This window comes from Mesoplodon bidens (genome assembly GCF_964165515.1).
Source record: "Mesoplodon bidens genome assembly, chromosome: 1".
Classification (NCBI taxonomy): domain Eukaryota; kingdom Metazoa; phylum Chordata; class Mammalia; order Artiodactyla; family Ziphiidae; genus Mesoplodon; species Mesoplodon bidens.
This window is the reverse complement of record NC_138176.1, coordinates 138,611,912-138,624,999: the sequence shown is the minus strand read 5'-3', so window position 1 is coordinate 138,624,999 and position 13,088 is coordinate 138,611,912. Positions and strand designations below refer to the sequence as shown.

At 41.7% G+C, this 13,088-nt stretch overlaps 1 protein-coding gene and 1 long non-coding RNA gene across 4 annotated transcripts in view; one reads left to right on the top strand and one right to left on the bottom strand.

Moving 5' to 3' along the window:
* Positions 1 to 13,088, top strand: part of LOC308626953 — a 786,846-nt gene that overhangs the window by 737,530 nt on the left and 36,228 nt on the right. The window lies entirely within an intron of this gene.
* The window catches only part of LNX1 (ligand of numb-protein X 1), a 126,314-nt gene that overhangs the window by 111,002 nt on the left and 2,224 nt on the right, over positions 1 to 13,088 (bottom strand). Inside the window, exon 1 of one of the 3 annotated variants that reach the window (XM_081252345.1) lies at positions 561 to 711. The exons of the other annotated variants lie outside the window; for them this stretch is intronic. Within the exon in view, the coding sequence (XP_081108471.1) occupies positions 561 to 652 (92 nt within the window). The 5' untranslated portion in view covers positions 653 to 711. Of the gene's footprint in view, positions 1 to 560; positions 712 to 13,088 lie in introns of those variants that run through there. 3 annotated transcript variants of the gene reach the window in all.

Here is a 13,088-nt window from a genome sequence, read left to right as displayed (position 1 = left end):
TTCACTGCAGCGTTCTTTCTGCTTTCCCATGTATAAAAATTACCAAAAGTAAAAACAAAATGGATGTAGTTTTTTTTTTACCTATAGGGCTATCTTGCCCCTGTACTGATACTCTTTGTGTTTGCAGGTATGGAGACCGACTGTCTCAAAAAAGCATGATATCTGCTCATAACTAGAAATGCCTGATAGAGACTGCACATCTGTGCATGCAGCCTCTGTTCTTAACTGTTTTTTGGTTCTATTTATGGAAGGAAGAGAAGACACATCTATTGAGAAAAAGCAGAGTACCAAAAAAGAGAAAGCAGTGTTGGCACAGAAGCAGGGAAAAAAATGCCTTGCTGGGAAAGCACTGCATCTGTAAGATGGTGTTTTTTTGTTAAGTCACAGACAGCTAAGCACGCTGCTTTAAACTGCCGGCAGTGTGTTTTGTCCAAGTGCATCTAGTGCATGTGGAATTTATTCCTCTAAACCGACATACCAGCCGAGAAACGGACTCAGGTCCCACCCCCGACCATACCCAATATACAAACACAGGCAGGCACCGTGAGAGGGGGACTCACATTTCTGAGTACAGGAAGTGTAGGTTGCCCACATTGTCAGTGTAGTTGGCAGGGCTGAGCCAAGGCAGGACCAGCAACAGAAGCGCCTTCATTTTCCGATTAGAGGGCAGCTTTTTCCCCAGCCACCTTCTGTCTGTCAGCTGCAGGGGCCCAGCCCAGTCCAGTCCCTTTAAACAACCCTTGTCATGTTCCCACAATCAGTAGATCAGAGAGAATCAGACTTAGAGCCCTTAGCTGGAGCTGTGCTGATAAATCATGGGCTCATAAGAGGATTGTGTGCTCTGATTCTCAAATGGGGAGATGTGAGAACGGAGGGACCCACTGTGGTTGGTGAGAGGGCTTAGGCTGAGAGCAGGCAGCGGGGAAAGGGACCTGGGAAAGGGACCTGCCCCTCCTACAGGATGCCGACTGGTTCTTGGGAAGCAGCTGGTACATTTACATCACTGGCTGGGAGCAGATGGGCTGGAAGCTAATCTGTGTTGGAAGAGGGCTCGAACATGGGATATTCAGAGCCCACCGTGTGAATGAGCAAATACTCAGAAGCTGTCCTCCAGCTTGTTGGAGGAAGACACTGGATGAAATCAGCATTTTTGGAACACAGTTTGGAGCTCTGAGCTCAAAGTGAGTCTTTGGATATTGTGACACAGGAATGTTAAAGTGAACCAACTCCACCTATATATGTATATTTAGAATATGCATTTAAGGTATTTTACCTGTTGCTGTCCTGACTACACTGACAGAGGCAAGAGAAGTGATGGTTTCCTTGTTAAGTTGTAAACTGTCCCTATGTCAGAATAGGCTGTCATTCTCTCTGAGACTAATAAAGAGCCTTGACAGACAGACATAAAGCTCTGTCCACACACTATATAGGCTCTTGATCTGTAAGAACAAGTCACTCCATTCATCCTGCTCCCCTGAATAATTGAATTAGGCTCTGATACTAGCTGTCAGATTCTGGGCATTTCATTGAAGCTCTGAGCTTCAGTCATCTCATCTTTGAAATGGAGCTAATAATGCCTTACCTACCTGGTTCTGTAGAGGCTGGGCCATATCACCCCTTCCAGCGCTGAGATCTGTGATTCTAGACTTTACTGTCTATCTTAACACTAGGGCTACTTTGCATGCCTAAGCTCTGGAATGCCACAGAAGCCCCAGACTCCTCTCCTTCTAGCTCATATTATATTTGCGAACATTAAAATCCATTTTGCTAACTGAAGGCCTAAACCTTAATGGAAATGGCTCAAAGGGATGAATGGATAAAGAAGAAGTGGCACATATATACAATGAAATATTACTCAGCCATAAAAAGAAACGAAATTGAGTTATTTGTACTGAGGTGGATGGACCTAGAGTCTGTCATACAGAGTGAAGTAAGTCAGAAAGAGAAAGACAAATACCGTATGCTAACATATATATATGGAATTTAAGAAAAAAAATGTCATGAAGAACCTAGGGGTAAGATGGGAATAAAGATGCAGACCTACTAGAGAATGGACTTGAGGATATGGGGAGGGGGACGGGTAAGCTGGGACAAAGTGAGAGAGTGGCATGGACATATATACACAACCAAACGTGAAATGGATAGCTAGTGGGAAGCAGCTGCACAGCACAGGGAGATCAGCTAGGTGGTTTGTGACTACCTAGAGGGGTGGGATAGGGAGGGTGGGAGGGAGGGAGACGTAAGAGGGAAGAGATATGGGAACATATATATATGTATAACTGAGTCACTTTTTTATAAAGCAGAAACTAACACACCATTGTAAAGCAATTATACTCCAATAAAGATAAAAAAAAAAAAGAAATGGCTCAAAGGGATAGTTAGTTACATTAATGACAACCAAGCAATTACAGCAAACTCCACTTCACAGGAAGAAGACCAGACAAAAATCTCCGGGATGAGACCAAATGCAATAAACAGTGTAGTCAGAGGGAATTTGGCATCAGAGATCTGCATTCACCCAAGGCAGGGCTGAAAGAGTTAACTGCGGTAGACCCTGAGAATGTACAGATTTAACTCCGACACTTTAGATCTGAGATAAGCAACCTTGAGAAAGCATGGCATCTATTAATTTATAATTTTTTTGAGGTCCCAATTTGAATTCCATTCTCTTTGTCTGGAGAATGCAAGAGTGAGTCAGATCCAGTGAAGAGCCGTAAAAAGGAAATTAGGTTTGGAATTTAGATGCTGTAGTCAAACAGGCTTGAGTCTGAACCTTAGCTCTGCCACGAATGAGCTGTGTGACACTGGGCATGTTGCTTAACCTCTCTGAACTTCCGTATCCTCCCCTGTAGAGGAAAGACAATGATAGTATGCTTAACTCACAGTGTTGTTACGAAGGTGAAATGAAATAATGCCTGTAAGAACAAAGGACTCAATGAAGGTTAGCTATTGTTATAAATGCTGTTATTAACAGCCACTAGTAATAGTGGATGAGCCTAGCTGCTATTCTGGTCCTGACCTTTCTTTCCTCCTGCTCTATTAGGGATGTGGCATGTTACAGTCTTTTCCTGAATATAGAGTTTCAGAGTCCTGGGACATACTCTTATTGAATGTCCAAGATCTACTGTATAGAGCATAACTCATAAGCAACATCATATATAACACATGCTGTGGGCTTCAGAGTGTACTGGATTGTATTTCTGATAACCTTGGTAAGGTCAGATTGCTTCTCCAAGTCTTTGTGAAAAAAGAAGGATGTCTGCCTTTCACCTCCTTGTATTTCCATAGGATAAGATGCATTAATGGATATGATGCAATATAAAAATGAAGGTATTGTTTTTTGTTGTTGCTTCTGTCGCTCTTGCAGAAACTGCTGGTTTCTTATCCAATATCTAATTTCCTCTTCTTCCTTTTAACAGCACCCAGGTTTTGTTCGCGGTGGTGATGCACTTCGCCTCTCCTATAGACAGGCAGCCATGTAACATGATACTAGCCAATGAGGTATAAGAAGAAATGACTGGGTTAGGCATCCCAGAAATCTCTTTAAAGGAGGGAGTCTCAGTTTGTACACTGCATTTTGCCCTTTCTGCCTGGTTCTTTCTGCATGGAACTTGGATGTGATGATGGATTTTGAGCAGCCATCTTGCAGCCATGAGGTGACTAACTTGAGGATGAATGCTAATCGAAAATCAGGAGCATGGATTCCTGATGGCATCATGGCAACATCATACTGGTTGTGGGCTTCCTAGCCCCTGACTTTGTGTTAAATGAGAACAAGAAAACTTTTACATAGTTAGAACAATATAACCTGAATTTTTTATTACCTGCCATCAAATGTAATCCTATCTAATACAACCTTTTGGAAATAAAATCCTACCTTCAAATGCTCATGGATTGCTGTGTAGCTTCCTTGCTAGTAAACAGTCCTAACCCTAATCATTGCGCCCAGGCTCTACCTGCCTGAGTCCTATTTATCCTTAAATGTCAGCTCAGACATCACCCATCACCAATCACCTCCTGTTTTCCTGTCTCTTTTCTCTTCACTAGACAGGGAATTCTTTGAGGGCAGGAGTTCTACTGGTCCTGTTCTCTATTGTATCCTTACCACAGTGCCTAGAATGCAGTAGATGCTCAATAAATATTTGTTGAATGAAAGAGAATTCAACTCAGTTAAAGAGAACATTTTTTGGACCAATCTTTCTTGATCAGAGGCAAATTAGCAAAAAAGGACTTCAAACTTTATGAGAGTGATGGCAGAGATTGAGCATGTATATGGATGGATAATAAAATGTCCAGGAAGAAAGGAAAAAGGTAAGGAAGATTTCTGGAAATAAGTGCCCAGGAGACTGTGGTTTCTTTAAAGAATGGCTTGGAGCATAATCTGATGGACACTCAATGGTTCTCTCAGAAAGTAATGCAAAGGCATTACCCCATCTCTTTTGTGCCCAGGAGAGCTAAAAGAGCAGCCCTCAGCCAGGTAGGGCCAGGAGAAAATTGAGTTCAGGGTTAGAAAGTCACATGAAGGATGTATGTATGTCAAACACAGGGTGGAGATGTTGACCCAGGCTGAAATGGCCAACAAGACTTGTCACCTCCCCACCTTTCTGTAGGGTAATACTCCCCAGACCTTCACTCTGGCAGTAAAATCTTCCCTTCCCTGTAGGCAGCTAGCTGAGCCTATGTTTATGGAACACACTCCAGAAAAGGGCCCCTGATAGAAGAAAAGGTCAGGAGAGGTTCCAGGGTAGGTCTTTGGGGAAGAAACTTCCAGGACATTGGGCTTAAAGTTAATCAAGAAAATAACCCTAAGAAACCTTCAGTCAGGTGTGCTAATGCCATCATGTTTTCATTCAGGGCTGTTTTCAAAACACTGAACAATGAGCTCTTTATTCGTGCCAGTAAATGCTGAAGGAGGGTCAACTTCACTATCTCCCATTTTTATTATCTCCCATGAGACAGAAACTCAAGAGGAACGTGACTTATCCCATGAAACAATTCAGTGTGTGTGTATTTTCAAATTCTCTCTTTTACCTTTCAAAGGTCATTTTCTCAGAGGCAGAAATCATGGCTTATATAGATTTTTCTTTCATTCTGGGCCTGGCCTGTTGTGGATCCTTGTTAAATATTATATATGCAGATGATGATACTGCATAAAGCTGTAGCCTTGAGACTAAGGTAAGTCCCACTCAGGATCAAGGAAGGAAAAGCTTCGCCTCCACATGCCCTCTCACTGCTGGTCTGGGTCAAGAGAGATGCATTGAATTGACCCTCTACTGTGCCCTCACCATGTCCACTGCCAATGTCCCTTGGTTGGGGAGGCTGCCATGTGACTCAACAAGCCCATCACCCTCGTGTGCATTCTTTAGAGTAGACCCACGTGACAGGAGTCTGCTAGCATCTAAGAGGGCAGAAGTCAACAGAATTATCCAGAAAATTCCAAACATTAGCTCACATGCTCAGATCTACTTCCACAGAAGAACCCTCTAGTCTGAAGTCAGAAATAGTTGTCCAAGTCATTGCTGGTCCAGCCAGGCATGCACACTCACAGTTGGTCCTACATGTTTTACTTCAGGATTTACATTCAACCCAGGGTCTAAAGTAGTAAGATAACAATGTTTACAAATGACATGAATTCTGTAGAAAAACAGCCAGCATCCCTGGCTCAAGTCTACTGTTATTATTAGCGTGATCCTATGGACAGGCCATGAACAGAGACCTTGGGAAAACAGTTCTCGAACACATGTTCTTTTCTAAAGGGACAATGGAAACATTCTAAATGTGATTCATTTCTGCAAGAGCTTAGTATTCAATGAGCCAACTGAAATAAATTCCCATTGTATAGGTGGAGAAACCTACATGCGGAGTTTCTCATGAAGCCCTGAACTGTTAGCTCTCTAGGACCCCCTGGAAGGGCGTGTGTGGGTCCACATCAGTCTCCTGGTGGTTCTCAAACAGAATTACAGTGAAGTTCCCCATTCTAGGTCGATTCTCAGCCTGCCTAGTTTACATTCATCAAAGCGCCATCAGCCAAAGAATTTTTTTTTTTTTTAGCTGCACCACATTGCATGCGGGATCTTAATTCTCTAACCCAGGATCAAACCCATGCCCCCTTCAGTGGAAGCCCAGAGTCTTAACCACCGGACCACCAGGGAAGTCCAAAAGAATATTTTTTTTAACTCATTACATTTTAAATACTGAAACCAAGAATGCAAAAATGATAAATAAATCTGTCTTCTAGTACAAACATATGACCACACTCACACACAAGCAGCCACCAACCTGGAGGCGTCATATAGGAATGTAAGGCAAACACTTGCCTCCTGGTAACCTCTGAGTTTTCCTAGTTTAAGGGACTCCAGTGGTAGTAACTACTTAATCTAACCTCTCTTCTAAGGGGAGGAAGAGGTAGTCTACCGGCCCAGTCACAGGCCCAAGGCCCAAGAGGGCTCTAGATTCAGGCTCTGGATTAGCTCCAAATTCTGAATCCTGGCTAATGCTCAGGAAGCCTGAGGGAAGGAAGTGTATATTAAGCATTTGATGACTAACAAATATAACATATTTTTGGAAATGTTGGTTTCAACCTGCTTAGGAAGCCGAAGTGTGGAGAGACTCACAGCAAGCATGGGGCCCAACACCTCCCTTCCATGAGAGTTTCCTCCTCACCGAGGGTGCTGAGTGGGCCTGTGAAGGACTCTGAGGCCGCAGCTCAGAGAGATGATTTCAACTAGCTTTGGGTTCTTTCCTCACTCTTGTCTTTCACATGTGCATCTCGTTATCAGCTGAGTGTTCAGCAGGTCTTGTTTCCCAGGCTTCCTTGAGGTGTGTGGGTCACACAGCCTGCGTGGGCAGGGGAATGAAATTCCCACTCTGGGCAGCTGAGGTGCACTTGTGTCATCTCTCTTCTGCACCCCAGCGGGCCCCCCCACTGCCTCTTCCCAGCCCTTCCCCTGCACCACTTCTGCTCCGGCCTTGCTCTCAGATCCAGGTGCTATCTTACCCCAATTTTTAGGGATATTCTTGGCCCCAAATCAGTTCTTGATCAGGGGCTGAGGAAGGACTGCTGTGTTTCCACTTTCTCAGAGAGTGCTCCTATTTCTTTCCTTGTCTCTCTCCTCTCTACCCTTCCCCTTGCAAAACTCCAGCGGTGGGCAGAATAATGACCACCATCCTCCTCAAAGATGTCCACCTACTCATCCTCAGAACATGTGAATATGTTACCTCACATGGCAAAAGGGATTTGCAGATGTGACTAAGTCAAATCTTGAGATGAGGAAAGGAGCCTGAATTATCCAGGTGGATTCACTGAGTGGATCCCAGTGTCCTTATACAAGAAAGGCAGGAAGATTAGAGTCATAGAAAGAGATGTGGTGATGGAAGGAGAGGAGAGAGACAGAGAGAAAGAAGGGAAAGATGGGAGAAGAGAGAGAGAGATTTTATGCTGTTGGCTTTGAAGATGGAGAAAGAGGCCACAGGCCAAGGAATGCAGGTGGCCTCTGGAAGCTGGAGGCCATGAGGAAAGGGATTCTCCTCTAGAGCCAAAAGGAACTAACCTCCCAACACCTTGATGTTAGTGAGACCCGTGTTGGACTTCGAATCCTCAGAACTGTAAGATAACACACTTGCATTGTTTTAAGCCACTATGTTTGTGATCATTTGTTAGAACAGCAATAGGAAACGAATACAGCCCCCAAAACAAATATATAGGCGGCAAACGTTGGGAACACAGGAAGGTGGGAGGGAGGTCTACCAGAGCCTTTCTCCTCCTCATCTCCTCACTTCCCCTACCCAGTGTGACCTCACTCTTGGCTCTGGCCCTCCATCAGCATCTGTCTGCATCTAACCTCTGACCCCAGACCAACTTCCCCTCCAGACAATGCCTCTCCTACCTGAGTAAAACTTGCAGCAAAGGTCACACATAGACTCCCTTACCCCTTCTCCTCTGGCCACACTTCCTTCCGGGCAATCAGAGAAGAGCCACACCCTAGTTTACACACCAACAATCACAGAGGGTCAGAGGCAGCCCAGAAACCTGAGATAGATGCATTTGGTGCAACATCTTAGGGGAGAAAAGTGAGTTCACTGATGTAATTGTATGGAAAACATGTGTGAAGCATTACACCCAGGCCATTGCTTTGGACGCAAACTTCCATGTTAGAGATTCTGCGTGTGCCCAAAGACAAAGACTCAGATTCATGACTTAAGGAATGTGACCTTTAGAAAAAACACCTGCACCTGCCTCTTGCCCTTGTTACAACAGGAACCAAGATAAATACCAGCTTCCACATTTCCTCTTACAAAATAACTGTGGTATTATTGTTCACGCTTTATTAAGCACCTTAAATGCTCTAAGAGAGCAACTCCTATGCCCAAGACCCAGGGGTGCCCCTGGGCCGTCCACATGAGGAACATTCAGGACCATGGCAATGTGAGTGGACGAAGTAAGAGGCGGACAGGTGGAGTGGGTGATGTTGGCCACCAGCAGGAGTGGTCAGACCAGTGTTCTACCACCAGTGTGTGTACCTTGGCTGAAAAATTTGCAGAACAAATCACTTGAAGGACAAAAGGTTTCTAAATTTCTCCTTTTAAAAACTTAGTTGAAAATACCTCACATTTCCTCAAAGGAGAGATGGACGTTGCCAATTCTCATACAGAGAAAATTCTAATAATCATAGGCCAAAGTGGGAGACATTTTTTCCTTACATAAAAAGATAAGCAGACTTCCCTGGTGGTGCAGTGGTTAAGAATCCACCTGCCAATGCAGGGGCCATGGGTTCGAGCCCTGGTCCAGGAGGATCCCACATGCCATGCAGCAACTATGCCCATGCACCACAACTACTGAGCCTGCAGTCTAGAGGCCATGAGCCACAACTACTGACCCACGTGCCACAACTACTGAAGCCCACATGCCTACAGCCCGTGTTCCGCAGCAAGAGAAGCCACTACAATAAGAAGCCCGTGAACCACAATGAAGAGTAGCCCCCACTCGGGGCAGACATCAGAAGCAAGAAGAACTACAATCCTGCAGACTGTGGAACAATAACCACATTCACAGAAAGATAGACAAGATGAAAGGCAGAGGGCTATGTACCAGATGAAGGAACAAGATAAAACACCAGAAAAACAACTAAATGAAATGGAGATAGGCAATCTTCCAGAAAAAGAATTCAGAATAATGATAGTGAACATGATCCAGGACTTCGGAAAATTAATGGAGGCAAAGATCGAGAAGATGCAAGAAATCTTTAACAAAGATCTAGAAGAATTAAAGAACAAATAAACAGAGATGAACAACACAATAACTGAAATGAAAAATACACTAGAAGGAATCAATAGCAGAATAACTGAAGCAGAAGAACGAATAAGTGACCTGGAGACAGAATGGTGGAATTCACTGCTGCAGAACAGAATAAAGAAAAAAAAAAAGAAAAGAAATGAAGACAGCCTAAGAGACCTCTGGGACAACATTAAACACAACAATATTCGCATTATAGGGGTCCCAGAAGGAGAAGAGAGGGAGAAAGGACCCGAGAAAATATTTGAAGAGATTATAGTTGAAAAGTTCCCTAACATGGGAAGGGAAATAGCTACTCAGTCCAGGAAGTGCAGAGAGTCCCATAAGGAGAAACCCAAGGAGAAACACACCGAGACACACAGTCATCAAACTGGCAAAAATTAAAGACAAAGAAAAATTATTGAAAGCAGCAAGGGAAAAAAGACAAATAAAATAAAAGGGAACTCCCATAAGGTTAACAGCTGATTTCTCAGCAGAAACTCTACAAGCCAGAAGGGAGTGGCATGATATACTTAAAGTGATGAAAGGGAAGAACCTACAACCAAGATTACTCTACCCTGCAAGGATCTCATTCAGATTCGATGGAGAAATCAAAAGCTTTACAGACAAGCAAAAGCTAAGAGAATTCAGCACCACCAAACCAGCTCTACAGCAAATGCTAAAGGAACTTCTCTAAGTGGGAAACACAAGAGAAGAAAAGGACCTACAAAAACAAACCCAAAACAATTAAGAAAAGGGTAATAGGAACATATATATCGATACTTACCTTAAATGTGAATGGATTAAATGCTCCAAACAAATGACACAGGCTCACTGAATGGATACAAAAACAAGACCCATATATAAGCTGTCTACAAGAGACCCACTTCAGACCTAGGGACACATTCAGACTGAAAGTGAGGAGATGGAAAAAGATATTCCATGCAAATGGAAATCAAAAGAAAGCTGGAGTAGCAATACTCATATCAGATAAAATAGACTTTAAAATAAAGAATGTTACAAGAGACAAAGAAAGACACTACATAATGATCAAGGGATCAATCCAAGAAGAAAATATAACAATTATGAATATATATGCACCCAACATAGGAGCACCTCAATACATAAGGCAACTGCTAACAGCTATAAAACAGGAAATCGACAGTAACACACTAATACTGGGGGACTTTAACACCTCACTTATACCAATGGACAGATCATCCAAAGAGAAAATTAATAAGGAAAGACAAGCTTTAAATGACACAATAGACCAGATATATTTAACTAATATTTAAAGGACATTCCATCCAAAAACAGAAGATTACACTTTCTTCTCAAGTGCGCACGGAACATTCTCCAGGATAGATCACATCTTGGGTCACAAGTCAAGCCTCGGTAAACTTAAGAAAATTGAAATCATGTCAAGCATCTTTTCTGACCACAATGCTATGATATTAGAAATCAATTACAGGGAAAGAAAAGTAAAAACACAAACACATGGAGTCTAAACAATATGTTACTAAATAACTAAGAGATCACTGAAGAAATCAAAGAGGAAATCAAAATATACCTAGAGACAAATGATAATGAAAAGACAACTATCCAAAACCTATGGGATGCAGCAAAAGCAGTTCTAAGAGGGAAGTTTATAGCTATACAAGTCTACCTCAAGAAACAAGAAAAATCTCAAATAAACAATCTAACCTTACACCTAAAGGAACTAGAGAAAGAAAGACAAACAAAACCCAAAGTTAGCAGAAGGAAAGAAATCATAAAGATCAGAGCAGAAATAAATGAAATAGAAACAAAGAAAACAACAGCAAAGATCAAGAAAACTAAAAGCTGGTTCTTTGAGAAGATAAACCATTAGCCAGACTCATCAAGAAAAAGAGGGAGAGGACTCAAATGAATAAAATTAGAAATGAAAAAGGAGAAGTTTCAACAGACACCGTAGAAATACAAAGCATCCTAAGAGACTACTAGAAGCAACTCTATGCCTATAAAATGGACAACCTGGAAGAAATGGACAAATTCTGCAAAGGGTATAACCTTCCAAGACTGAACCAGGAAGAAATAGAAAATATGAACAGACCAATCACAAGTAATGAAATTGAAACTGTGATTAAAAATCTTCCAACAAACAAAAGTCCAGGACCAGATGGCTTCACAGGTGAATTCTATCAAACATTTAGAGAAGAGCTAACATCCATCCTTCTCAAACTCTTCCAAAAGATTGCAGAGGAAGGAACACTCCCAAACTCATTCTATGAAGCCACCATCACCCTGAAACCAAAACCAGACAAAGGTACTACAAAAAAAGAAAATTACAAACCAAAATCACTGATAAATATAGATGCAAAAGTCCTCAACAAAATACTAGCAAACAGAATCCAACAACGCATTAAAATGGTCATACACCATAATCAAGTGGGGTTTATTCCAGGGATTCAAGGATTCTTCAATATATGCAAATCAATCAATGTGATACACCATAGTAACAAATTGAAAAATAAAAACCATATGTTCAACTCAATAGATGCAGAAAAAGCTTTCAACAAAATTCAACACCAATTTATGATAAAAACTCTCCAGAAAGTGGGCATAGAGGGAACCTATCTCAACATAATAAAGGCCATATACAACAAACCCACAGCAAACATCATTCTCAATGGTGAAAACCTGAAAGCATTTCCACTAAGATCAGGAACAAGAGAAGGATGTCCACTCTCGCCACTATTATTCAACATAGTTTGGGAAGTCCTAGCAATGGCAATCAGAGAAGAAAAAGAAATAAAAGGAATACACATTGGAAAAGAAGAAGTAAAACTGTCACTGTTTGCAGATGACATGATAATATACATAGAGAATCCTAAAGATGCCACCAGAAAACTACTAGAGCAAATCAATGAATTTGGTAAAGTAGCAGGATACAAAATTAATGCACAGAAATGTCTTGCATTCCTATACACTAATGATGAAAAATCTGAAAGGGAAATTAAGGAAACACTCCCATTTACCATTGCAGCAAAAAGAATAAAATACCTAGGAATAAACCTACCTAGGGAGACAAAAGACCTGTATGCAGAAAACTATAAGACACTGTTGAAAGAAATTAAAGATGATACCAACAGATGGAGAGATATAACATGTTCTTGGATTGGAAGAATCAATATTGTGAAAATGACTATACTACCCAAAACAATCTATAGATTCAATGCAATCCCTATCAAATAACCAAAGGCATTTTTTACAGAATTAGAACAAAAAATCTTTAAACTTGTATGGAGACACAAAAGACCCCGAATAGCCAAAGCAGTCTTGAGGGAAAAAAAAGGAGCTGGAGGAATCAGACTCCCTGACTTCAGACTATACTACAAAGCCAGAGTAATCAAGACAATATGGTACTGGCACAAAAACAGAAATATAGATCAATGGAACAGGATAGAAAGCCTAGAGATAAATCGACACACATATGGTCAACTAATCTATGACAAAGGAGGCAAGGATATACAATAGAGAAAAGAGAGTCTCTTCAATAAGTGGTGCTGGGAAAACTGGACAGCTACATGTAAAAGACTGAAATTAGAACACTCCCTAACACCATACACAAAAATAAACTCAAAATGGATTAAAGACATAAACGTAAGACCAGATACTATTAAACTCTTAGAGGAAAACATAGGAAGAACACTCTTTGACATAAATCACAGCAAGATCTTTTTTGACCCACCTCCCAGAGTAATGGAAATAGAGAACAAAAATAAACAAATGGGACCTAATGAAACTTCAAAGCTTTTGCACAGCAAAGGAAACCATA